This window comes from Cyrtonyx montezumae, unplaced genomic scaffold, assembly GCF_038088225.1.
Source record: "Cyrtonyx montezumae isolate F1298 unplaced genomic scaffold, pur_monq_1.0 scaffold_13, whole genome shotgun sequence".
In the NCBI taxonomy this organism is placed as follows: domain Eukaryota; kingdom Metazoa; phylum Chordata; class Aves; order Galliformes; family Odontophoridae; genus Cyrtonyx; species Cyrtonyx montezumae.
In genome coordinates this window covers 3,477,822-3,505,500 of record NW_027071859.1, presented here as the reverse complement: position 1 = coordinate 3,505,500, position 27,679 = coordinate 3,477,822, and the positions used below count along the sequence as shown (strand labels likewise).

The window sequence follows — 27,679 nt, the reverse complement described above, 5'->3', positions numbered from 1 at the left end:
ACTGCTGGGGGGGGGGGGAGAGCCGATGGATGGAGCCCGGTGGGAGAAGCTAAGGCCAAGCAGGAGCTAAAGGGACCGGGACTGCTGGCTGGGGACCTGCTGAAGGTGGGGAAGGTGGGTGGTGGGGAGGGGGGGGGGGGAGAAGGACAAAATCCCATCGCCGGCCTCAGTTCTCTCGGGGTTGGACCCACGCGACGCCGCTCCATCCGCCTCCAGCGCTGGAGAAGGGATTCGGGGTTGTTCACCCGCTCCCCATCGCTCTGGATTGCGCTCGGAGACCCCTCTGGGGTTTGGGGGGCCCCGCTGCGAGATGTACCAGAGCTTAGCCATGGCGGCGAACCCCGGCCCCCCGTCCTATGAAGGGGCAGGTGGCTTCATGCACGGTGCGGCCGCCGCGTCCCCCGTCTACGTGCCCACCACCCGGGTCCCCTCCATGCTCCCCAGCCTGCCCTACCTGCCCAGCAGCGGCTCTTCCCAGCAAGCCAGCCCCGTCTCCAGTCACTCCATCTGGACTCAACCCGGAGCCGAAAGCGCCGCATACAACCCTGGATCTTCCCACCCGCCCGTGTCACCTCGCTTCTCCTTCTCCACCAGCACCCCCATCCCTGCCACCTCATCACGGGATGCCGCGGCGGCTTACAGCAGCTCCTTGAACCTTTCTGCTAACGGGAGGGAGCAATACAGCCGGGGCTTTGGCAGCTCCTACTCCAGCCCTTACCCGGCGTATGTGAGCCCTGAAATGGCCACCACTTGGACTTCTTCGCCCTTTGACAGCCCCATGCTGCACAACCTGCAGAGCAGAGGGACGCCCGCGGCCGCCCGGCACGCCAACATCGGTGAGTGCACCATCCCGAGGCAGGGATGGGGTGGGAGAAAGGGAAAAGGGAGAAGGGAGAAAGGGAGAAGGGAGAAGAAGGGAGAAGGAAGGGTCTCGCTCCTTGCGTTCCCCAAATCTTTACGCGCGCATCGGTCTCTGGAACATTTGGATCGTCTCCGTTTGAGGTGCTAAAGCTTTGGGGGTCCCCATGGGTTGCGCTGTGACGGAGGCAACCGCTGCAAAAAGTCCTCAAGGGACGTGGTTGCAAAAAAAAAAAAGTAAGTAAGTAAATAAATAAATGCAAAAGTTAAACGGAGGTAGGCCCGCAGCGGCGAGAAATCACGTGCCGAGCTCCCGTGGAAGGGTTTGCCTCTGCAAACAGCTCCGTGGGCATTTTGGGGCCAGCCCATTGCCGTCTGCAGGAGTGCACGGGTAGCCCCATCCCGGGCTTGGTTTTGGTGCAGAAGGGGGAAATTTAGGGATTGGATGCATGAGAGTTCAGCATGTGAATCTCAGCTCTCACCCTCGGGCTGCTTTGTGCTGTGTCCCCTTTGTAATTTTTGGAAGGGTCGGTTAGAAGCTGGGGAAAGATGATAGAGATCAAGAAACACATCCACTTTCATTCTCTCGGCCGTTTGCACCCAGTTTTGCTTTTTTGGGGGTCTCCCGGGTGGCTCAGCAGAGCTGAGTGCCCCAGAATTGGATTTCAGAGTCCCTCTGCCCAAAATCCTGGCTGGGATCTCTTGAGCTGATCCCCATCTGTGGCCGACACCCGAATTCCCATCAGCAACGCCGTCCTAAAACCTAAGAAATTGTCCCAAAAGGCTTAAAATATTGCTGCTGTATTTTGGATGGGGTAAAAGGAGAAATGGGGAGAACAGTGGGGCCACAGGGCTGCTCTTACACATCTCTTTCTGTTGCCCGTGATCTCTTCGTGGAAGAATCGCTGTTGGCTTTGGAGTTAACAAAGCGAAAGGCGAGCGGCTCGCGTTTAGACAGATTTCAGGATGGTGCTTTTTTAATCTGCATTTTAGAGAGCACGTTTTTCCATCTTGTTCCTGTGAGATCTTCTCAGCTTTTTGTATTAGTTTTAGGCATTATCGAAGTGAAAGTTGGATGTTGCCGAAGGCTTGGCCTTGCCACTGCCTTTTGCACGTCTTCAAGCATTAAGAAATAGCTTAAAATAGGGGAACAGAGCACCTACAAAGATAAAGGCCATTGAGGAAGGGGTTCGGGGAAGCTCTGAGATGTGCAGGAGAACCAGGAGCTATTGAACTGCATCATTTATGCATTCATATTTGACTACCATGGCATCTCCTCCCTCGGGAAAAATATAAATCACCTTTACACAGGGGTCACAAATGAGTTCTTAGCCACTAAAACCACTTACGGAAATGAAATGATCACCATGAAGACTTGCAGTTGGAGAAATACTGGGTGAATCCGAGGTGATTTTGGGGCTCCAAAGCCCGTGCTGAGCAGAGCTCCGTGTCGCTGCCCCGCGGCCGCGGCCTCACTGTGCTTTGTGCTGGGCTCTCACGTAGCACCGATGGGACGAAGCTGCCCAAAATTCAGGATGCAGACAGAAATGGGAAGGCAGTCCCTCAGTGGGTGGCTCGGGACACCCAAGCTCCTTCCTTGGCCTTTATTTCGGATATTTTCTTTCTCTGCACAATCTCTGGGTGGAAACGTAACTCTTGGGCGCAAGGCTGTGTTAAACCGAGCGGTCCTTGCAGCACTTTCATTTTCCTGCAGTGATTCTGCTTGGTGGAAAATGCCACCATTTGGACAGCGCTAATTGCAGAGCAGTCTGTCATTACCATAATATTAATTATTGTTATTGCTAATGAAGATTGAGCATATGCAGACACAGCTGGAACTGCACGCTCAGACATGCAGTCAACACAGTTGGGAACAGCATTTATTTCCCACTGATAATCAGTGCTGCAGGAAAAGCTCGGTGAACTGAACTCGGAGGTGACAGAAAACAAGACAAAAAGAAATACTTCATTGCTTTTCCCTAATAGAAAGGATTCGGAGTTAAAAAGTGCCAAAGCAGCTCTGTGCTATAAACCACAGTCTAGGAAGCATAAATAAATACAGGAAAAAAAAAATAAAAGGTTTAGCACGCTCACGCTGACCCACGCGGGCTTTTTGGAGGTATGCTTGGGGAGTGCTTCATTACCCTGCAGGGAGGACTGGAGCTGGCAGCCTGAGGCTGTGAACTTGCCGCAGGTGTGAGGATGGCACATGGGCAAGACCTACTGTGAGACCCCTCCAGGAGCCCCTCCTGCTGCTCCCAACTCCTCCAAAATCCCTGAAATCCTCACCAAAACCAGTGCAGGCAGGAGGCTCTCCCTTTCCCCCTGGCCAGGTGGAGGAGAGTGTGGATTGAGGCAATTTGCAGCACAGGGATTGTGGACAGACACTGCTTCCCCATCCCATTGCAATTCCATTGCAATTTGTGCTCCTTTCACTGCAGCCCGTGTAAACTTCTGCAAAACAGAATAAAAACAAAAGCAAAAAATAACAGTAATAATGAATAAAATAGAAGGGAATAGAAGGGATTTTTGTTTGTTTGCTGCTCCTTTATTTTTATTTTCATTTTTCCCATTGTTTTGATTTTTCTTCACTTTTTGCTCCAGCGTCCAGAGGAGGCTGGATTTTGCTGCCGTGCTTCGGAGCATGTCAGGGCATGGGGCATTTTGTAGGATCATGGGATCGTAGAACTGTGGGACCATTGAACCACCGAATTTCAGAAGTGTAGAATCACTGAAGGGTAGAATTTTTGAACCGTAGTAGTGCGGAGTTGCAGTGCCATAGAGTCAGAGAAACACCGAACCGTAGAATTACAGAATCAAAGTATCACTGACTCAAAGAGCTGTAGAGTCATAGGATCCTTGAGTCACTGCATCAGAACCATAGGAAGGGTAGCTGCTGGCCCTTTGCATTTCGTTCCATCTTTTGCCATGTCCCTGACCAGGCATTGCAGAGATCAAAGCCCGGAGCAGACACTGAGCTCAGTTGGAAAATGTTTTTTTTTCAATGCTGTTGGGAGATTGGGAACCAGATCTTAACGTTTTCCCATAGGGATGTGAAGAGCTTTGCCTGGTAGCATCCCCAGGCTGCATTTCCAGTGACTCATCTGCCTCCGGACACCCCCTGCCCTACCTGCAGATGCCCCGGGGCAGCAGTAGGAAGGATGAGGTCTGGCTTTTGCTCAAAGGCACCACTCTGAACACTTGGGTTTTGCAGTGAGGAAGGCATCCCAGGATGCTTTCTCCCTCAAATCCTTTCCCCTTTGGAAAAAATCACCGCTAAGAGCAAATGAATCGATCACAGCCCTCCACAATTCTCACCGTGGCCACAGAGCCCAGCCTGGGACTTGGGGTAAAACCCACAGAATTAAGGGGTAGGGATGCATGGCTTGAGCATGCTACTTATTTCTCCATCCCCTTCACATCCCCAGACAACATATTTAAAACTGCAAATAAAGTGGTGACAATAGATTAATGATGTAGATCCATCATGGGAAACAGCACTTTAATTACTCAATGCAAACAGGCACGTTGCACAGAGCAGCTGTGGTGCAGTATATACTTCATATAATATAATGCATTATAGAGCTTGTATACATATTTATATATCTCTATATATATTGAGAAGCAGTGGAATTGAAAGCAATGGGCAATGGCTCCGAATCAAACAGAGATTTGTTATTTTTTTCTCCTCTGAATATGAACTTCCATACGTGTCTTTATCTCTGTCACAAAAGCAGCAATTTCTTTCTTAAGAGGGCAGCACACAATTCCCTCTCTCCACACTTATTTCCATCAGTTCTGGGGGAAAAAAATGTGAAGTTTTTGGAAATAGAGAAGGGTTTATCAGGGGGTGTTTAGCAGAGGGAATTGGACTCAGTCCTGTTGCTTCTGTGCTCTTGTGATGATGGAGGAAGCTTGGCTCGGCCGGCAGAGGTGATCCTTGCTTATCCCAAATAGAGATATTTCCCATTTTTTCTTTTTCTTTTTTTTTTTTTGAATGGGAAAACCCAATGGTTGTAAGATTTAAGGAGCTTGGAAACATTGCCCTGGAAAAATCTCCCCCTTGCAGCAATGCACAGACCAGCAAATAAATCCCAAATCAGGTGAAAAAGGAGCAGGAGCGCAGCGAGGTGAGCGGGGATCCATGCGTGGAGGTCGGCAGTGTTGGGGCTGTGAAAATAGGGATGTGAAAAAAATGTAGTTTTCAGGAAAATTCAATGGAATTCAATTTAAATAAAAATAAAAACAACCCAAAGAAGCCAAACCACCACACGTACATGCACACAAAGCCAAGAGTTAAGAGCACTGTTAAAGAAGAAAACTCAAATGAGAAAGCTTTCAATGTTTTCTCAGTGGCCAAGGGCTCTGGATTGAAATTTTTGCTCGAGAGCCGCAGAGCTTCGGGCGGACGGAGAAAAAGGGCTGCAAGCAGACCTCTTTTTTTGTTGTTTTTTGAAAGCTTTGTCCCCGAATTCCCTTTCGCAGCACCAAGCCTGGCGTGCCCTTTTGTATCATTTGCTTACCAAAAAGGGGTGCAGAGATGGGGCTCGTGGGGACGCACAGCGCTCGGGGCAGAGGCAGACACGCTGAGGTCTGCATCGCGGCCGTGCTGCCGAAACCCGAAGGCAGAGTTGTAGCAGGCATGGCTCTCTGGGCACGAGGGACGTGTGTCGTTATGCAGAGGATGGGGAATATTCATCTGTTCCCCCCGCAGATGGGTCCCGAGCTCCCGCTGCCTTCGGGCTGTCTGGCAGGAAGGTGTAAATCCGCCTTTCGCGCGCGGCTGCGAAACGCCGCTTAAATAAGCAGGGAAATAGGAGAGAACGTGCTTCTGCATCTCAAATGATGCCAAATAACACAACTGGATTTCACCGTGATGTTGGATGGGAGTTTGCTCATTTAGGGGGTAAGGGAAAAAAAACCTAATCTTTGAGCTCACGTTGCCTTGAGCTGCCTATTATCGTCCAGCAGCACAACAGAATATTAAACCCCTCCGACCTTCCACAAGCCGTCTTCACTTGATGGGTCACAGTGACCGGTCCGAGCTGTAAATACATCTGTAATGACAAATTAAAGCCAATGATCTGCCATTCCTGAGCAGTGAGGTCCTCAGACATGGGTGCTCACATGTGCGTGACAGCGACCAAAAATAATTCCGTCGTCATTGCCTCTTGCAATGGGAGACGAGCGAACCGAGGGCTCTTCTGGAAATCCCTGTGCTCTGTATGCTTTGTATGGTCTCCTGTGAGGTGCTTGCAGGAATGTTTTTTTTTTTTTCCATGAGGCTGTTCAGGTTTTTGTTGTGATCTCTTCCCCCGGGTAGAGATTCCTGAGCCTAGCAGGGATCTGACCCCGTCATCGGCGCTGAAGCGGCTCGGCCTTCCTTCTGCTATTGGCAGCGCTTGGGTTTTGAAGCCAAGTTTGGGGCAGCACCAACAGGGAGTGAAAACTGAATTATTCTTTTCCAAGATGTGCTTAGTGATATTTTTTTTCCTGGTTGTTTTCCCACACCGTGATGGTTTGTGGTTAATTCTCTTTGTCGGCTCTGGGTACCTATAACCCTTATAGGACTCAGGAGGGGCAAAATTGTGTCTTTCTGCTGCTGAAATGAGGGAAGTGTTGTGAGCTGAGCACCCTGCCCCAGTGCTCAGCCCCTGCATGATGCACTGTGGGCTCAGTTTCCCTAGAGGCTCCATCCAGGTATTCCCAGCCCACATTTAGGAGTTGTGTTGTGCTCATCACAGGCTCTGCATTTCCTTTTGGATTTGCATCTGGAATACAAATTTTAAAAATTAAAACAAGCAAAACAAACAAACAAAAAAACAACACAAAAAACACCACCACCACAATTGCCTGCCCGAAGCTGAAAGTGTCCCTATCTGAAAGCAAAAGAAGGCAGGAGTTGGTGCAGAAGTGCAGTCCCTTGCAAATGACTCGGGGACCTGCAGCTTTTCTCCCCATAAAACAGCAGCACTTTCTTTTCCCTTTCTGGAAAGTGGCCACAGGGTTTGCTTGGTGCAAAAACACGAAGGGGTTTGCTGGGTTATTTTTATTTTTCGTGACCTGTAAAGCTGGTGAGCCCCTTATCGGAGCCAGCTGGGCTCCACAGCCTTGGGAGGGAATTGGAAATTCAGCCTGCTTGTGAAGGAGGGGAAAAAATAATCATGGAAAGCCAGGGAAAGTGAGTTTTCCATCGGTGGGGAAGAGGCAGCTGAAGTGAATGGGGTTGAGCTCTTCCATCCTGGTAACAACTGCTTCTGACTCTGGGCTCACAAAAGCCCTGTCTGGAAATGTCTCCTAATCCCTGGGGATGAGGTGGGTGTCTGCTGGGAGCATCTCAGGAAGAGTTCTGCCTCCATCTTCTGGATCCGTGTTATTGTTATCTGGATGTAGGTGTCCCTGCTCAGTGCAGGGAGTTGGACCAGATGGCCTTTAAAGGTCCCTTCCAGCTCAAATGATTCCTGTATTCTGTGATTGTGCGTGAGGCTCTGCTTTTGCAAGAAGGGAAAGGGGCAGATTTTGGGACAACAGGAAAGCCTTGATTCCTGTGTGCTCACACTGCAGAAAAAACACACTATTTAAAAACTTATTAGTTTGCAAGCCAAGCTGTTGGGTTTGCAAGCCAAGGAGCCGCTGTCATTTAACATTCAGGACTCAAAAGTGCTGGAGCTGTAATAAAGAACAGTAAGGAAGTGAGCCCCAGCCATCAGGGCTCCTCCGAAGGACGCATTCGGCTCCAGGTGTCTGCGACGGGTTTGGGAAGGGCTTGCTGGCCACAGGGCTGGCAGCTGGGAAGGCCGCTGTGCTGGGGGTGCTGAAGCTGCTGGGGGCACTCCTTCTCCTCGTGGCCTCCTGGGCTGGGAGGATCACAGAATCAGCATCACAGAATGGCTTGGGTTGGAAGGGACCTCAAGGACCAACCAGTTCCAGCCCCCTGCCACAGGCAGGGCTGCCAATTGTTGAACTGGGCACTAGATCGGGCTGCCCAGGATGCCCTCATGCCCTGGATTCTGGGCACAATTGAGGTTTTTCTCCACGGGTTTCCTATCTTCAGTCCTTCCTTTTGTCCCCTCCCAAAGGACTGGCAGGCTGCGTGCCCCCTGCCCCCTCGGCAGCCATTTCTGTTTCCAACATCCCATCAGACTCTGTCACCTCCCCTCACACGCGATCAATAACAACGAGTGAGCGAGTTAATTATAATCACAGAATAAACGCTGCGGTCTCAAAGTTCACTCCACTCGAGGAGCGTTTCAAAACGAGTGGACGACGCCAAGAAACTTTCATTGATTCCTCCGGGACAGGTGTGGGAGTTTGAACCTGTCCCCAAGCTGATCTGATTCGAGACTACTCCATTTTGTTCCTTATCTCAACTTTCGCCTATCTTATAATGTCTGTTATTTTAGATAAAAAGTCCAATCAATTGGGTTAGAAAAACTGCAAGTTGTATGTTGCCCTGATAAGTCGGGTACCTGCCTGGACTGCACTTTCTGAACGCTGAGCTGACCTCTGCAGATACTTTATCACAGAATCACCCCGTCCTCGGCCCTGCTCGGCTATGAGCTGCCTTCCCATCCAGAATGAGGTGTCAAACAGAAGGGAAGGGACAAAGCTTAGCCAATTCCACCACCACATATGATGCCAAAACTCTACACAAAGGCTCTACTTGTGCCTGGCTGTCCTACTATAGGGGTCAGGACCTGCCCTAGCTCAGTGTGGTGGGACTCTGAGCTCCAGAGTCCAAACAAGTGAGCTAAAAACACGGGTTAGGGGCCTTGATGTGCACACAAACATCACATTTAACACTGGTGTGAGGATCTGACATATTAAGTAATTAAATAATTAAGTAATATGCCTCCATAGTTCATATATTACTATATGTGTTATAAATATATATTATCATATATGAGCTGTGCATTTATTTATGTGTGTATGCATTATATTTGTGTGTATATAGATGGTATATATATCTAATACTACATACATATAGCTATGTTCTGTACAGCCATGGTATAATTCTAATAACAAAAGCAAGAACTGATTAGTGATGCTTCCTGCTTGCTAAAGCAGCATTCCCTAGGATATAGTATATCTATATGAACAGATATGTCCATACACGCATATGTAATACACAATAATAATACATCCAATTTTATTCCTACGAACAAGATTGATTCAGATAAATATCCTTCATAGAACTGTCGAACCATTAAGGTTGGAAAAGACAGCTAAGATTCATAGATTCATAGATACATTAGGTTGGAAAGGACCTACAAGATCACCTAGTCCAACTGCTGACTGATCTGAACTACTCTGTAAAAACAACCTAGAAAATGAGTCTTCTGGTGGCAGAACTGCAGACTGCAAGGGATGCCTGGAGAAGTCCTGCACAACCTGCCCAAAGAAGGGCAACTGCCCTCATTAGCTGAGATCTGCATTAGCTCTGGCCTTGTCTTGATGAGGCTTGGAAATGCTCTCACCTCTCTGGGTGCCCAACTCACCTCCTAATGAAACTCTTATCCTAATGCCAAGCCTGTGCTTTGTGTCTTTTCCCACTCCTGAGAAGAGTTTGCCTGTTGTAGGAACATACACAGATAACTTCTTCCTGATACTTCTTTTTCATGACCCTAAATAGCATTGGTTTCCTGTGCCCAGGACTGGCACTGGCTTTAGTTCAGTTAGGTCACTTCTATAGGCAGATAGCTACCATCAAACAGATGCTGCAGTGGATGCATGACCACAGACCATTGGGTTCCTGTGGTGTAAGGATTTTCAGCTCATCCATTGGGCTCCAGCAGCCCAAAAGCACATGAAGGCTGTGTCACCCTGGATGATGACCAGTGACATTGGAAATCCAAAGTTTTCCTTGGCTCTGGTGCTCTGCATTTTTCCACCATCATCCTTTCCCCCGCAGTCAGCAAAGTAGAGCTTCAGCTAAGGCTCTTATTTGGAGATGGGATGTATTTCAAGGAGGAAAGCACTGGCTGATTTCCCTTTGTCTACTGAGAGAAAGACCATTTCCAGGTCCCTGCTGCCAAACAGACCCCATCCATGAGCTCTCCATGCTAATCTGAGATTTGTTAAAAAATATTTGGACAGTCGATAAGCAGAGGAATCTCCTGTTTATCAGAAAAGCCCCAGATATTTACAAGTGTAACAATTCTAAGTAGGATGAAAAAAGGGGAGGTCACCTTGGTGGGTGGGATCAGGGCTGCATCCCTGCAAAAGAAAGCAGAACTTGGAGCTCGCTTGTGAATGTCTTCAACATCAGCACCAGTTGTCAATGAAGGGTTGGCCAGCAAGTTCTCTGAGCAACAACCACTTTTGCTGTGCTTTTCTGGGAGAAGCTTTTTGCAGGGTGTGATGGATGGGCTTGTGCCTGGTGGTGCCAGCAGCCACCGATGGGGCAGGAGTATGAAGGTAGGGATGGGTGGGGGAACGAATGGGTCTGCCTCTTTCACCTGCTATATGGGGTTGTGCCCAAATAGGGTGCTGGGGTGGATGTGATTATAATGTGCCCGGTCTGTGTGTCATCAAAATAGCCTTCGTCCTGTATGCGTATGTGCAATAGCATCTATATATGAGTGGTCTTCCCAGTGGACGTGGGAAAAGGATGGGCTGTCTCTAGTGTAGCACAAGGAGTGCTTGCTGGACTTTCAGTCCATGTGCAGACACAGGACCCTGCATCCTCAGCAGTGTTTGCATGTCTGTCTCCTGGACAGCAGGCTGTGTGTCTTTTGAGTTTGAGCCACGGTACTTCAGTGCGTGAGTGTCCCACACAGCTCTGGTATGACATTTAAGCTTAGAGTTTGGGACTTGGTGATGCTGAAGAGCTTTTTCAAGAAACCAGCTTGGCCAGCCCCCAGTACCAGCTCTTGCTCCTTTCCCTGTGCTGAGACATCCCTGAAGCAGTGGTTTGGTTTTATTCCACATTCCCTTGCAGTAGACACACAGTGGGGGCATGGAAGAGCCTTTGTTCCTTCACACAAGGGAAGAACAATGTGACAAGGAGATGGCTTGCTCAAGGGAAGCTTATTGCAAAGCCAAGGCTGAACCCAACTCCAGGCACAGGATTTGACCAACTTTCCCCTCATGTCCCTCTAGCACATGATTTCAGCTGGTCCCTTGGCTGCTTCTACCTCTAACTGTCCTTCAAGCTGGGGAAAACATATCTGTGAAGGAAAGGAATATGCTTGGCTGTTGGCAAAGCTCTGTGCCACAGACCTTGGCTCGCTGCAGGCAGAGCGGGGAGCTTTGCAGGGGAGGGACATGATGTTCCATTTGCCTTGACATGAAACATTTGGCCTGGGAGCAGTTGTGCAGGAACAGTCTCGCTCTGGTGTTTCACAAGGCAAAGGGGAAACGCATTTTGCCTTTTCAAAAGTGGCATGTGGCTCAGCCAGATTGTAGGTTGAAAGCTTCCTACGCAATAAAGTGGGGTCTCTGGGTTTGCAGGGGGAATACTGTTTAGTCTAAGCAGCCGACTGAGTGGCCAACCATTTTCTCCACCGTAGATGTGTCAGAGAAAACCCAAAATGCTCTGGGAATGCATCAAGACATTTCTGTGAAGCTTCACAATGACACATTTTCTTGAAACTGCGTTTCTGGTTCGTGGTGGGGAATTCTCCCCCTTCTCCACTCCCTGTAGATCAACAACCACGCAGGTGATGTCAGCTGTTAGCCCAGATCACGAGGGAGAGGGGAACTGCATTCCCAGCAGCAACCGGTTCACTGATGGGTATTCTTTGTCAGGCAGTGTCCTGCTGTCCCCCTGCCAACCACATTCCTGGATCCCATTAGTCTCTAAAACAGTGGGTAAGTGGAGAAATTTTGTCCTGATATCTGTCAGAGGGCAATCAGACAGAGAATAAGGAGGGGGAGAAAAAGACAATGGGCAGAATCTGTTTTTATAAAAACACGCTTCTCTAGCTGATAAAGCACAAGGGCTTTCTGTTCCCCATCTGCATGCCAAGCTGCTGATGCCCTCATAGAAAAGGGAAAAACTCAGTGACAGCTTTCTCTTGGCTGCAGATCTCTTTCAGGCATAAATGTGGGCTCTTTTACTTACAATCTTTCCCTACTTCTTCTGCTTTTGTCTCTCCTTGTTTTCGGCTGCTCTGTTTTCCTTCCCAGTCTAGCCCTGCTCAAACACAGTACTGGAACAAGAATCAATTCTAACAGCTGTGATATGACCAGAATGTTTCTGGTGGTTTTCTTTACCCCATAAAGCTTCAGCTCCTGGAGTCACACAAGTCATGTGAGAATTTCAACCAATTTCAAATAAAGAGATGTGACTTTCAGCTTCAATAGCTGCAGCAAAACACTTACTAAAAGGATCACAGTGAGTAGAACTGTAGGAAGGACTTCCACACTGTCACTTCTCCAATGGAAACTGTCTTGGGATTTAGGACAAATTATCCTTAACAGACAGGAATAGTAAATCCCATTTCCCTCTACCATGCTGATGTGGCTGTCCCTTGAATCAGAAGGCGACGGTGGCTTGGGACCTTCTCAGAGCCCAGGGTGCCCATGTGTCTGAGGGGCCAATGTCCTGTGCCTCAGCTGCCAGTGCCCCCGAGACTCCATTTGCGATTCTGTATACACAGAAACGTGGCTCTCACCTCTTATCATAACAAATTGTTTTAGGAAACCGCTTCTCTGCAGGGAAAACTGCTCTCAGGCTCTGTTTAGAGCCTCTAAGTGCCTGACTGTGTTTGAAGGACAGCTTCTCTTTTGCTGAGTTGCTTCACTGCCTTGAGAAGACACTTCTGCGGGGAGAAATGTTGATATTAAATATCCCTCCAGCTGTAAACAAAACTCCAGTGCTATATTAATGGAAGTCTCTTTCTCCCCAGCAAATAGAGAGGGGTTGAGGGCAGGAGGGGGCTGGAGGGCAGAAGAAAGGAGACGACCTTGCTGCTATTTCTCATGCAGGTCTGACCTAAATCTGTGCAAGGAGAGCTCTTTGTCTCCTTCTAGAGGCTGGATTGGGAACAGACACCTATAAACTGGCTGTTGGCTCTGAAGGAGTCAAAATCTCTCAATCGGAGGTGCTTCTACTGTTTTATTCCTTTGTATACTGATCCCTTGGGTTCACCTGCTCAAGGTGATTTCTCCAAGGATTTAAGGTTGTTAAAGAAAAGCCTTGCCTCATAATCAGAAGGACTGGGATGGGCTACTGACAGAGTTGGGGTTGGGAGAGATGGTGGAAGGGCCCAATGAGGGAAGTTAAGGTTGCTTCAGACTCAACCCTTGGGCAACCTTATCTTGATCTCCTTGGTTGTGTAAGGGCACCTGATTCTCTTGCCTGGGAAGATAGAAGTACTCAGATTTCAAGCAGGTCTTGTCCTCAGAGGAGGTGCTGTCATGCCCCAGCCATGCTGGCAATAGTGCCTGAAGGTGTGGGCTGCATGGCGTCTCAGATCTGTTCTCTCCTTGAGCCCTGCATTGTCCTCACTGGTTGCTCTCTGTGGACCTGGCGGTGGATGTAAAGACCGCTCCCAATGACTAAGGGTCATATCCATGAATGCTTTTTCCCAATAGCCCTCAGTGCCCCACTTAAAGAGTTGCTCCCAGCTCCTTAGGGACTAAACATCTCATTGTGGAAAGTATTTCTGCCATTAGCATGCTCAAGGCCTCACCCAAGATTAGGAGTCCGTTGTGCAACAGGCAAGTGACATTTCCTGCCCTGGGGACCTTGCAGCCTTCATAAACAGTAGGTGTGAGGGGAAAAAGATCTGTTTTTATGTTGTAAGCTGGTGACTGGGACCTGGCCAGGACCAAACCCACCCACTCCACAAGCAGTGTCATTCAGCACGGTTCTGAGATCTGCTCTCATGTGAGCAGCTCCTTCATGGAAAAGGGAAGGGTTTTATAAAGCTTTAAATAGAAAACCATTAGCTTAGCCAACACCAGGTTTAGGGATCCAACCCATAAAGAAGGCCCAAATGATCACAAGACTGATATAATCTAAGATAAAGGTTGGGCAAAGTCACTCAGGAAGCTGAGCCTTCGAAGAGGAACACGAGACTTCCTAGCACACGTGGCAAGGGAGGCTGTTCTGACCACGGGACTGTTTCTTTCCTAGCCCAGCTGGCCAATGTTATCTTTTCCTCAACCCTGCTCCATACTTGGCTTTGGGAGGGGGACTAAATCTTTCGAGGAGTACCTCCTAGCAGAAAGGCTATTACTGAAGTCACCGGACGGAGCCATAAATCTCCATTATCAGGCAGTGGCTCCTGCACCATGAAACGGAAATTGTTGCCCTGAGTGCAACTGGGGGAGCCTTTCCTTCCATTCCATTGTTCAGGTCCCTCTGGGAGCAGTTTGGGCAATTTGCTGCCTGAATAAACGTTTCCTTTCTCAGCTGCTAGTACAAGGTAAGGGAATGAATAAGTGTCAGGGGATCTCATAATGCCAGGATTTAGAGCTCCAGCCCCAACACAGCAGCCAAGAAAATACACTGCTGCTTCTCATGGGGAGCCTCCAGTCTGCCATGCCTTAAGCTCTGTTATTTATTACAAAGGGCAAATTAAGACATCAGTAGGCACGCCCCAAACTGGGTGCAGATTCAGGTACCACAATATAAGAAGGACTCTATTAGAGGGAATCCAAAGGAGGACTATGAAGGTGGCTCCCGTTACTATGGGCTAAGAGCACTGGGAATGGCCATGTATCAGAGAGGATCTTGGAGATGCTGTGGCCTTCTCACGAGCACCCAGGCCTGGTAAGGGGTCCTTTCTCCCAGTTATGCTCCTGGGGGAGGAAGGCAGGCAAAGAATACGGCTCATACCTTCAAAAATGGGCAGCTATTTTGAGTGGTTTTCCTATCTCTTGGACATTTGACAAGGTCGAACTCATGACTGGTGTTAAGGCGATCCTATTATTTTATAGACCCATACGTAAGGCCTGTTCAAAAGGCAACCCTTCACAACTTCAGCCCTGAGTTTAGTGATGCTGTGAAATTAGAGCACTTCTTGTAGGAAGCAGCCTAGACTCTTGCCTTTATTCCACTGGTGCCAAAACGAGTCATCTTTTTATTCACCAAAAAGGTGCTCATTAGGCCTGCATTGTCTTCTCTGAGCCAATCTTGAGTAGTTTCCAAGACACATCCTTCTAGAGAACATCCCTGCTGACAGGAACTTGCCACCAAGCACACCTTGAAGAAAGAGAGGCTATTCCTTCCCCAGATGAGGCTCCAGGAATGGTTTTAATGCGCTTGCACTCTACAGATGTCATCTTCTGACTCAGTGCTGGGTGGTGTATGCAGGGGACGCACCCATCTGCTATCTCCCCATGAGGCTGTCATTAGGGAGAGCCACTCATTGCGTGGAGCCTCAGCGTGACCTGGGAACAAAGTCTGCTCCTTCCTCATCTCTGGTTATTCCCATTTATTAACGTTTCACAAGGCTCACCTTTGTCTGCAGCTTATGCTATCCTAACCAAGGGCCAGTTCAGCTCTCGACATTTCCCAAGTTTTTGTCTTTTTCTTACTTTGATCAAAATCCTTCAGATTTTGGTTTTCTAGCCTAAAATTCTCCAGAAAAGATGACATCTTGTAATTATTACACAAGGGCACAATGAAATCAGTCAAGGGTCTTAACTGCTGTCTTTGTACTACCCCTGCTATGCCCAGTTCTCCCTGGATTGTGTAAAGGACTCTGGGCTGACCTCGTTTCATAGAGGAAAGGATTTTCTCATGAGATGAAAACTACTCTGAAAATAAATTCTCTTTTTTTGGGGGAGGGCGAGGGGGTTGGGGGGGGAAATGACTATCGAAAAACCTCAGCAATTTCTAAGATGAAAAAAAAACTGTGAAATGTTTTCCTTTCTTGAGATTTTTCAAGGAAATGAGCTCCTTCCTGACCAACTCTTCCCATTTCTCTTTTCAAAGGAAGTTTATTTGATCTGGATTTTGGCTGTGACTCTGGTGATTTTAAAGGGGAAAGTGAGGCATTACGCTTGTAGAACCACTGAACCCACGGGTACAAAAATCACCTGGAGGGATTCTCATCTTTCCTAAACCACCAGAACTGCTCAAAGTCAATGAGGTTTCCACAAGCATCTGAGAAGACACTGGATTCCTTCTCTTCTAGCTCCAGAGCCCCTTAGGTGCACTAATTTCCTGTTTTTCTAGCATTTCCCCATTGACACATACTGTAATCTCTTCCCATTTTTAGCCTGGTTTTCTAGGGACCACTAAGATCATATGAATCATTCTCCATGTCTGGTTACCAGTCCCACCTCAGCTATTTTTTAAACCTTTGGTTGCTCTGTGGACATGTAGTTCCCTACTGATTTTCCAAACATAAACTGTAGAGCAGGAGAAGAGAGAAAACAAGAACGTAACACTTCCTAGATGTCAGAGAATCCACATGTGACTGAGACACATAGAATCATAGAATCACAAGGTTGGAAAGGACCTCCAAGATCATCTTGTCCAACCCTCCACCCATTCCCATTACTACCACAAGCTGCTAAACCATATCTCACAGCTCCTCATCAGATGCCTCTTGAACGCTGCCAGGGATGGCGATTCCACCACCTCCCTGGGCAGCCCATCCCAGTGCCTGGGCACTCACAGATCTCCAAGAAATCCAGTCCTGTTGGTTTGCTGTTTGGGGAACTGACTTCCAGCAGAAAGTTGAGATGCTTGGACAGGCAGCAGGTGGGCAGGCACAGCTGTATAGCAGTGTGGATACCAGCATGCTGTGAGTTAATGCTATACTGGTATGCAGTTCAAGGTCTCAGTGCAAAGCTTTTGCCATCCTCCAAAATCCCACTGTGTGATGCAGTATATTGGGAATCACGCTCTTCCAGCAGCCTGGTTTACTCCCAGCCTACGCCGAGTGATGGAGCCCTTTGTTGCTATTTTTCCTTTTCCTCTTCTCTCCAATTCCTTATCTAGCTTTCCTTTCTGCTGCTGGTAGCAGAACATGTACATGCCTTGGTTACCGTATCTGGATGGATGGGAAATCCAGAGGCTGGAATGGGTTTGGAGCCCCATTTCCCAGAAAAAAATACCCTCCCTGGCCTGACCTCAACAGCTGATATCCTTCAGGTGGGATCACCAGGAGCAACATGCATTTTCAAGGGCCTTGCCAAGTGGCTGTAGCTACATCAAAAAGGTCTACAGCTGGTGCTTGTATTTTACTAGGTGAAGTGCATTGGGCTGAATGAGTTCTTGGCTTCTAGTGGGCTTTGTATCTGAGAGTTAAATGTCTCCCCAAGTGGTGACATTGTCAGGTGCCTTGAGCTCTGCAGCAGTCCGCAGATGACAAGGACAGGTCACAGCCAGGAGGATGGGGCTGCCCCAGCCTCAGGCAATCACCCTTTACCCTCATGTCACAGACACAGCTGAGCCACGGTGGAGGGTGGACCTGGACTGTGGTGAGTGAATGCACCAGGATGGAGATTTGCATCTTTGACACCTCAATAGAGGAGCTGCTTCTTGTGCTAACAGGGCAAAGGCACGTGAACATCTCTTTTCCTTGTCTCTCTGCTGCAATTCTGCAGAGGGGCTGAATAAGGAGCAGAGCTGCAGGGAGTACAGACAAGATTCTCTCTGCCTCCACTTGCTTGATCTCCAATGAAGGATGCCTGGGCAGTTGTGCTCTGTGAGTCCAGGCCTGTGTTTTTCCATGGTCACAGGTAATTTGTCTGGATTGAAAACACAGCCGTTTGCCTGCCCCAATCTGTTTGCCCTGGCTATGTCCAATCTTGAAAATTGGATAACGTCAGAGCAGAAGGGAAGGTTTCTATTTCTGTCTCCTTGTATCCGTGTCCCAGCACATCCCTGCTGCCACAGAAGCCTTCCAGCCAACACTGTATGACAGGGAAAGGGGTTTCTCTTCCCAACAATTTTGTTGGCTTCCCTGTGGAAGGAAAGCTGTTCCTTGCATCTTATAAACTCTGACTGCTGGTGATTTCTCTAAACAGCACTGCTGGGTTCAAATATTGAGAACCAGAGCAAAAAAATAGAATAAAATAATGAATGTACAGTTGCTTAACTAAGTGTTTTCCTTTCTCTCCCACCATGGCAGCAGAATTTTTTGATGATTATTCAGAGGGGCGAGAATGTGTCAACTGTGGGGCCATGTCCACCCCGCTCTGGAGGAGAGATGGCACAGGGCACTACCTCTGCAACGCCTGTGGGCTCTACCACAAGATGAACGGCATCAACCGGCCCTTGTTCAAACCTCAGCGGAGGCTGGTAAGTCAGGAGCACACGGTGTACTCGGGGTAGGGCTGTGTGCAGGATGCAGACAGCCAAGGTCAGGGTGGATGGGGCTCTGAGCACTGACGGAGCTGTGGGTGTCCCTGTTTAGTGCAGGGAGTGGGACCAGATGGCCTTTAAAGGTCCCTTCCAACTCAAACCATTCTATGATAAAAAGGCAATAGCTAGGTGGTGATGTCAGGGATATTTCAGTTCTCTATGCGCCTGACACAGGTGGGTTTGGCCCAGATTCCCCAAATCAGCAAGATTACATTCTGTTTTGTGAGCTCTGAAATACTGTACTGTAGCTTTTATGGGTGTCCTGTTTGCTGCTGTAATTGGACAAGTTAAAGCAGAGCTTCCAGGGCAGGTGATCAACCCAAAGGCTGAGGGGTCAGGATGGGACATTCGTGGGGAATGGGAATATCTTGCTTGGTGTTGACATTCTGCCAATCCCAGCCTGCTTTGGTGGGGAGTTCTGGGAAGGGCTCTGCATTCACGGGGGCTGTCATGGCCCCAAGGCAGCAAGGAACCAGCAAGCCTTCCCTCAGAGATTCATCTTCCATGATGCTTCATGCTAAGCCTGCCCTGCACTTCACACAGCACAAAGCTGCCTCTGCTCAAACCCAGCCATTCTCTTCAAGTGCTTAAAATGACACTTGCAGTTTGAGCACAGCCACCAGTCGTGGCCACCCAGCGCCCTCTGGTGAAAAGCCCTTCCAGCCATGGGCTGAGCCAAACTGGTGTCCAGTTGGACTGGATGGTCCTTGTAAGTAGAGCCCTTCCAGCACTGGGTATTCTATGATTCTGTCATTCTGTGACTTGGAGCAAACTCGTCGGGATCTGAGATGCTGCCGGAGGGCTGACGTGCTCTTTATTTTGTCTCACAGTCTGCTTCCCGCCGTGTTGGACTCTCTTGTGCCAACTGCCACACCACCACAACCACACTCTGGCGCAGAAACGCCGAGGGAGAGCCCGTCTGCAATGCCTGTGGGCTCTACATGAAGCTCCATGGGGTAAAGCCTTTATACCTTTTTACTCTTATGGGGAGGGTGTCGATAGCACAAAGGTGACCTGCAAATTAGACCCAGATTCTTCCCTACCTAAATGCAGGCTGCACTCAGACAGTCTCTTCCTGCTAGTGGGGACTCTGTGTATATAGGGTGTCTGATATGTCTGAAACAGTCCTGTTGGAGTCCAAGGCAAGCAGGATTTCAGGATGTGATTCTCCAGCCCTTCTCCCACCAGTCAGTAGCAATGGACTCCCAGTGGCAGAGACAGAGTCCTCCAGCACCTTGGTGATTGCAGAAGCAAGCCCCATTCTCTTTACCATTTCTACTCCTAGGGCTTTTTTTTATTCAGTTCCATGCTCTCAAGGATCTCCTGCTTCACAGCAGATGGAAGGGCATTCTTGAGAGACAAGCCAAAGCTGGAAGGCAAGATGGATGAGGGGAAGCCCTACCTAACCCAACAAATACTTTCTAGAAATCCCAGTATGTTTCTGACTATGAGCTCTGCTGGATCAGTTCCTAAAGGAGATCTCCCCATGCAGATTCAGTAGTTTTCCATAAATAGACACTGGCCAGAAAGACATCCTCTTCTCCAAGTTCAACAGGAAAGTAAACAATCACTCAGTATCTATGCTGTAAAAAAGCCCATCTATTCCCATTCAGAAGCACAATTTGTAGTTTTGACATATCTCTTCACGCAGCAATGCTGACCAGTGACTTTGGGCTCCATTTTGTTGTTGCCTTCAATTAAATCAGTTGGCTTTTGTGGAGCCGATGAGATAGAGCTTGGATTTGTGATCCAGGTGACTGTACAGACCTACAGAAACCAATTCATTTTTATTTCTGGGTCCATAGGTTCCAAGGCCGTTAGCAATGAGAAAAGAGGGCATTCAGACGAGGAAGCGTAAGCCGAAGAACCTCAACAAAACAAAGACGCCAGCAGGTAGGTGTTAAATAGGAGAGTGGATTGTGGGTGTAAACACATGCAATCGTGCTCCTGGCCACTGGGATTGATGCTGTATGAGTCCGACACCCATCGACAACATGGGCTGACTCTTCAAAAACGGGGAACATTGGAAAAACAAAGCCCTTCCAGCTCCTTTATTTTTAACCTGCAGTAACATTGGGTGCTTTGAACTGAAAGGCCTTTGGGAAGAGCCCAATTTACCATCTGCTTCCTCACAGGTCCATCCAGCAGTGAGAGTCTTACCCCGACCACGAGCTCCACGAGTAGCAGCAGCAGTGCCACGACCACTGAGGAAATGCGCCCCATAAAAACAGAACCAGGGCTCTCATCTCATTATGGGCACCCCAGCCCAATTTCTCAGGTACAGAGGGTAGCGGGACAGAGATGGAAACTAGAATGGTAGATATGGGGAGAAAAACATCTCAGAAACCTTCTCTGTAGCAAAAGGTTGTCTCTTTTCAATGCTGGGATCTAGAAGTTCACAGTAGGAAATCTGGGATGGGGTGAAACACACATCCTTGTCCCCATGTGTACAGCACAGTGTGGCTTTTTAATGATATGCAGCAGTTCTGAATGGACCAAAAGAGGTAGCAGACCTGCTGAAAATGTGAAACTTCTTCTAGCTGTGCAGCTGTTTAAGTCACATTGCAAAAAAAATATATCCGTTCTCTTTGCATGACTTGATTTGTCCAGAGCAAGAAAAACTTGGCAGTAGGACTCTAGCTTATCTACACTGCCTGGGTGTGGGTTGAGCTATACGAGAAACGTAGCGTGAGGAGAATAAACTCACACAGCCCAAATCTAATCCAGTCCCTGCAAAGGTAAATCGAGGCAGCAGGGTGGCAGAGAGCCGCAGGGCACAGCGGGTGCTCTGCACCTTATCCACCGCTAGATGTCTTAGGAACAGCACTGCATCCACGCAAGGCGTGTGTCCCGCTGAGCAACACCCACATCTGGAAGCTGATCTGTGTGAGCATCTGTGGGTTTCACAATTACGCCCTGGTTAAGGATCCCCCGCAGGGCAGCGCAACTGAAAGAATACAAGTGGTAAATGATAGTTGCTGTTCCCTTGGGTTCGTATGAGGAACGGCTGTGTTTGAACAGAAATAACCGTGGAGAAAAGATATGTTATTGGGCTGGACTGATCCTGCACCCGCAGCTCTCTGCAGCAAGGTTATTTCTCCTGCAGTCCACAGGAGGGCATTTGTAAACTAGGGACACCCAAAGCCAATGAATCCTTAAACCATGAGTGGTAAAATGATCACTTCTGGCATTTAGAAGTGAACAATTAGTCCCCAGTGCAATACTAGTAAAAGGCAGGATCTACAACAAGACAGACAGTCTGCCCAAAGCATCACGCATCAGCTGCAATCTACAGCAAACCCTCAGACCTGTTATTACAATAGTACCACTCCACATGAATTACTGTTCATAATAACGAAGCTTCTATTTGAACAATCTTTTTTTTGTACAAGATTTTCCTTTTTCTGCAGGCATTCTCGGTCTCTGCCATGTCCGGACATGGATCTTCAATTCATCCTGCCATTTCAGCTCTGAAGCTTTCCCCGCAGGCTTACCAGTCAGCCATCAGCCAGTCTCCGCAAGCCAGCTCCAAACAGGACTCCTGGAACAGCCTGGTCTTAGCTGAAAACCATGGGGACATCATAACAGCATAAACTGGTCTGCCACCCATAGACTTCAGGCTGATCCACTGGAGAGATGAAGATGCCACGTGATAATCATGTCAACGTTGTTTCCCTCCTCCCCTGCTCTCCTGCCACTGTGAGATGTTCCAGCAAGGAGGTAAAGAGGACTTGGGTGAGGTGTAGGAGAGCTCTTACAAAACAAACAAAGAAGACTCAAATCTCGAAGTAACTAATGGATTTGAAACCTTTTTTTCCTCCTTTCAAACAAGTTTCCTTTTATTTGATTGCCACTGCCTTCTAAGAAGTAGCCAGAAGCACAGAGATGGACATATTTGGGGGGTTTTGTCTATTTAAAAACATCTGCCATTTGAGACTTAAGACAATGGTGGCCCAGACACATCTTTTTCTTCTGTCACCATCCCTGTTTCCTGACCAGAGGGAATGTCATCACCATTACCCAAATTCTGCCATCTTCCACCAAACAGAGCCAGTTTCAGAACAGACTGTCGAACAGACTTCGTGAGACACACTGTGGTGGCTTTAGTGGATTTGACGTAATCTAGGGCAGAGAAAAAATGAGGCCCATGTCCTCAGCCTCAGCTCGTGCATTTAGAGCATTGCCTTCATTTTCCTAGATGGTCTGAAAACCTAATGAATGTCTGTATTTAATAGTAACTCCTTTCCTATTTATCATTACAAAATCATGGGACTGTGTTTCCAAACGCTTGTTGGCTGAGCCTGGAAAAATGCTATCTGAAGTCAAAGGGGGATTTTGGAAGGAGAAACTTTCTGGAAGCGGGTAGAGGAAACCCATCTTGGTCATCAAATCCTGGAGGAAGTTGTTGGGCTCTTCCCTTACAAATAGCTACAAGCCAGGCTTAGAGATTATTGTAGAGCACAGCAAGTGAAAGTTGCTCTTTAACACTGCTGTGCTGTTGCTTTTCAGACAGTTAATTTAATTATTTTGCATACTTTTCTGTTGTTTTCATTGTCGTTGATGAAATCTGATTGTCATTTATTTCTCATTGTACTGTGAGTGCCCACTGCCCCCCTAACAGCTGGCTCATGACCATTTTCCATGTCTAATCCTTAAGGATTTCACCTTTCACAACAAGAAAAGTCTTCAGCCTCTAACGGATGCAGGCAGGGGCTGTCTTCTCCACTTAGCATGGGCATAGACTTGCTTGCCTGCAAGAGAAGCTTAACTCCATTCATACATGAGTATTAAACAAAACTCACGTGTTTGCTTAACCATAGGTCTCTTGGCAACCAGAGAATTCTGGAAAATTGAGTTGAAAGTGATGCTAAGAGGTCACAGACTCATTCCCTTGTCCAAAAGGGATCAGTTCTACATAACCTACCTTTGGCTGCTCTTTGTCCAGCATGTGCTTAACAAAATCCAGCAACGCATATGCTACAGCTCCTGTGTGCAGCCTAAATGCTTCAACAGATGCTTGCCAGGATGTTTGCATCTGCATTTCCAAAGAGGTACAGCTTTGCCTGTACAGGTAGAGAATTTCTGGGAGACCTCATCCTACAAGATTCTCCAGTCTTGTTTCTGTCAGCTCTCAAACTCCCATTACCCTTCTTCTTGCCTTCCCAGCTCCTTTTCTTCCCTGCATTCAGAACTTGACTGTGGAACTGTCAAGTGATACCAGAAGAGGGATGGTTTGGCCCCCCACAATATGCTGAAGGATACAAGGTGCCACCCTCCGTCTTTCACTCACTCTTCACCATTCCTACAAAGAGTGTTTCTGACAAAATACCAAGACACGTGCCTGGTGAAGAGGAAAGCCACGAACATGATTGAAGCAAAAATATGACCTTGTATTATCTGTGTTTGAACTCTCTATTTTCCTCCCGATGGTTGAAAAGTTTCTTTAAGGAGAAGGATTCAACTGGACTGGTCATGGCAGAGACTGGAAATGGAGCACAGTAGAGAGCTGGATCCCTCCACAACCCCTGTGCTCTGCTCAGTAACTCAGACTTGCAGAGGTCTGTAGGGTTGACAGAGACTCAGCGCTACCTGGAGAAAGACACCATGGCAGTGATGGTGGATGGTGTTTGCACCTTAAGGTTCCTCACTGAGCTTCCCCACAAGAAGTGGGGTCCTCCCACTGACAAGGAGTGCCTTTCAAATGGCTTATGGAAAATAAACTTCTCATCTGGGAAGTTTTTCCATCTCCTGCTTGCAAGATAACCACAGAATTTGCACTCTGTCCTTCAGAGCTCATGTCGAGTCTAACCTCATTAGTTTATTAACTACAGACAAAGAAGAGATGGTCAATGAAACACGAATAAAATGTTACCCTGAAATCCTGTGAGTCTGTTGAGGCCCAGCAGCCTGCAGAGAAGAGGCCAGAAATAGCACCTAAGAATATGAATTTGAGGTGAAAGAAAACACTAAGGTGCTTCTCCAAGAGCACACAGGTCATTAGTCAGCCTCCGCCTTGCACTGCATTGCTTTGCACTTGGCAGCCAAGATCTCTTGGGATCCAGCTGTGATCTTGTCTGTGACAGAGAAGCACACACCCCAGAGATGCCCCTTGGCTCATGCACACATTTGAGATACTTAAAACCACCCTGGACAGCCTGAGAAGGAGGGAAGCAGGCGGCCTCTTGGAGAGGAACAAAGGTCCAGAACAAACACGTGCAGCATTTCTCCCTCTGTGCTTATGCTCCCAAAGGCTTTTTCTGCCTTGCCCTTTTACTGTGCTCCTTGTATTGCCCTCAAAGCCAAAATTCCTGGCTGAAGTTCTCCCCTGCCATTAAAATACACTCCTTAGTGCCATAAAGGAGTCTGCTTGCAATGCCAAGCAGAAAAATGCTGCAAGACAGTAGGTCTAGTGGTTCTCTGGCTCACATCCCCTTGGGTTACCTAAATGACCACGCCAGAGTTTGGCTAACTGGTTTCCTGGTTTCCTGCTTTCCACAGAGCCTCAAAAACTGAATGCTGAAATGCAGCAAGGAGCATTTATAGGGACCCTGATAACAAGGCATGTGCTTTCATGAGGCTCTTGGTGCTGTGAGGACCTTTGATGGCAGAAACGAGCTCTTTTGCCACTCCTTTTACAAGCAGTTAAAGTTCAGATGTGCCTCGGATTGCCAACACAGCATGCCAATACCAGAAATGACACGTGAAGGGATACTTACAGGACTTGAGAATGACAGTCTTACCAGTACCAGGAGACTCAGCTCAAAACTCAGAACCCTGAACATTTGAGGTATCACTTGAGCTCTGCTTTCCTTCAAATGATGGGAGAGGCACGTAGAACCTGCCTTCTTAATGAAATAAAATACAATTATTAGAGACTTGAGATGGCAAAACAACTATTGCTATTATTATTGCTCTAATTTATTCCATTGCAGCATGTCTGAAAGTCCAGCTGAGGACCACCAGACAGATAACTTCCAGGGGTCCCTTCTGGCCTCAAGCATTCAGTGACAGGCCAGAACCTGTGTATTTGTACACAAGTGCAGAGCTGAGCACCATCTCTTCCCTGAAGAGTAAGAGTGAAGTGCCCAGTCCTGCAGAACACTTCGAATCATAGAATCATAGGGGTTGGAAGGGACCTCAAGAGATCATCAAGTCCAACCCCCCTGCCAAAGCAGGTTCTCTACACCAGGTACACTTGAGAGCATCTACCAATGTATTTACAGAAGTTGTTCCCTTTAAAGCTCAACGTTAATCACACACATAAATTTGGATGCCTGAAGGTTTGCAGCACGAGTGTGGATTGCGCCAAGCCAGACCATCACAACGGCTCCATGGCAAGATGAGAACTGGGATGGAGAGAGAAAGGGGTAGAAAGGTCATTGATCGTTTTTAAATGTCTTTCCTCCTTGTGAAAGTGCAATACCGTGAATTGCACCAGTTTTTGTTTTATAAATCAATCCAAAGAGATCCATATTTCGCCTGCAATTATGTGAGCTGATTTGACCCCCTCTGATCAGGAGGAGCTCAGGAATATTGGAAGGGAGCTTTGAAACCAATCAACAACTCAATATAACTTAATATAACAACAGTTACTACGACTGAAGCTGTGACTGTGCCAGGGGCAGTGCTCGGTTCTGTTTTTTGGTTGTGGTTGGTTGTTTGTTCTTTTCTCATGTGTAAAGTTTGAAGATTCCCATGTCAGCCAGGGAAGTCCCACGAAACAGACACTGATTTGTAAGGGGGAGAGGGAAACCAACCAACTGAACAAGCTGTAATTATTTAAAGATGTAAAAAAATATATATTATGAAGTAGTATGGCTACCAATCCACGTAACTTCTACACCTTTAGAACTAATGGAAATAAAAGAATAATAATAAAACCAAAAGGCTGCTGCCCAAATCTTGACTTTCCTGGTGGGGAGGCCTGGGGGTAACTGGTCACATATTCAGCACACAAGGAAAAGCAATGCTTATTTCAATGCATAAGGAGAAAAACACACAAGATGTTTTCCACCCTGTGAGTAATTCCCCTAGCACAGAGGGAAAAGGATGAGCTCCTCAACTGGGATGGCACCTCAATGCCATCATAATTTATCTCTTTGCCCTTCTCACAGACAGGGGTTTGTGGAGTATGTTGCTTATTCAGCCAAGCTCATAAATGCCACCTGTAAGCCAGAAGCACACACAAGCCTCACACAATCACATGCTCTTCCTGGTGGGGGCATTCAGAGCCCTTCCCAGTTCAACCAGTTCCTGGGTCCTGGTGTAATTGGTGGGGTGGGTGGGGCCAACATTCAAAATCTCACCCATTTCTCCCTTGCCAGCTTGCCAGTTGAGGAGCTCTCTTGCTATTTATTTGTTGGTGGGTGAAAGGGCCTTCTTTATCTCTAAGAGTATGAGAAGGGGGGTTTTGGGTGTAAGGGGTAGGAGGAGAGCAGTGCTGGTTTGAGCTGTGAGAGTGCTGGAGAAGTGATTGAAGGTGGGAGAATGGTTTGAGAGTGCAAGATAGAAGAACCTGGCAGTGAAACAGGGAGAAAACTGCTCAGCCTCTGTTGTGTGTAGGGTAATGACTCAGGGGTGGGTGCAGTGTCTGGGGAAGAGGGTGGGGCAGTGAGTGCTCGCTATAGGGGTCTGCAGTGTGTGTTTGTGAAGGTGTTGGGTGACTCTCCTGTTCTGTGCTGCTTGATGAAAATCCAGTGCCTGGATAACCAGAGTGAAGACAAAAAGGGGTGTGAGTAGAGCCCTTGGTGTCAAGAGCTGATCACAGGGATCTGGATTGCTGCTGGCCCCTTAGCAGCAGGGATATCTTCAAGGTGGCTCTTACTGTTACTGGCTTTTGCCTGCAGTCTGCATGTGGTATGTAGCTACGTGGGGCTGAGGTGTGATTTAATTACCTCCTGCCCTAGGAAGTGCAGTGATTAAGCTCAGTCTTCTATTGCAGCTAAAGCAATCCGGTTTGTATAACCAGTTAATACCTTTTTATTTCATCTCTTAGATCCTGATCGTGTTATCTGACATACATCTCTCAGAGCTTTTCCTAAAAGGCTTTGGCTCATTGCAGCACGTGAAGGCTTTATAGCCTTGCCCAGCCCTATTGAGGTCCACACCCCACTGCAGCTCATCGCCCTGTGTAGGTGGCTGCTGGCTTCTGCCTCCTCTGGGTTGAAAGCTTCCAGTGGGTGAAGATGTGCCCATGTTTGAGCAGAAGATGGGTTGAGGGCTGGGGCAGAAGCAGGATGCACTGAAGGCTCTGGTTTCAGTTTCTCTGAGCACGTGTGGGCTGTTGATTCCTGGTGCCCGTGCATGAGATGACCTGATGTAAAACTCAACCTCAGAGCAGTGCTAGGTGGGTCAGAGCCTGGATATCCCCAAGGATGGCAGTCCCCGTCCATCACTGTTGCCACAGGGGCCTGAGGAGGAAAATAGGTGTGAGGGGATTGTGTTAAGCTCTTTCTGTGAATGTGAGCTCAGTCTCTGATTGTTTTCTTACTCTTTTTCTGAGCTGCAAGTTTTCCCTCAGCTCTAGGGCACCAAGTGTGAGGAGGATCT

The 27,679-nt window shown here is 47.9% G+C and overlaps 1 protein-coding gene across 4 annotated transcripts; it reads left to right on the top strand.

Moving 5' to 3' along the window:
- Nucleotides 1–24,720, top strand: GATA4 (GATA binding protein 4). 4 transcript variants are annotated; one of them, XM_065730523.1, is made up of 6 exons: nucleotides 1–836; nucleotides 17,901–18,067; nucleotides 18,961–19,086; nucleotides 19,936–20,023; nucleotides 20,266–20,408; nucleotides 21,541–24,720. In XM_065730523.1, exons 1-6 carry the CDS (start codon nucleotides 311–313, stop codon nucleotides 21,721–21,723), a joined length of 1,233 nt encoding a protein of 410 aa, XP_065586595.1. In that variant the 5' UTR covers nucleotides 1–310; the 3' UTR covers nucleotides 21,724–24,720. The 4 variants fall into 4 exon arrangements, with proteins under 4 accessions (XP_065586595.1, XP_065586593.1, XP_065586594.1 ...); XM_065730521.1 differs by having other exon boundaries at nucleotides 21,523–24,720; XM_065730522.1 differs by having other exon boundaries at nucleotides 17,898–18,067.
- The last annotated feature ends 2,959 nt before the right edge of the window (nucleotides 24,721–27,679 follow it).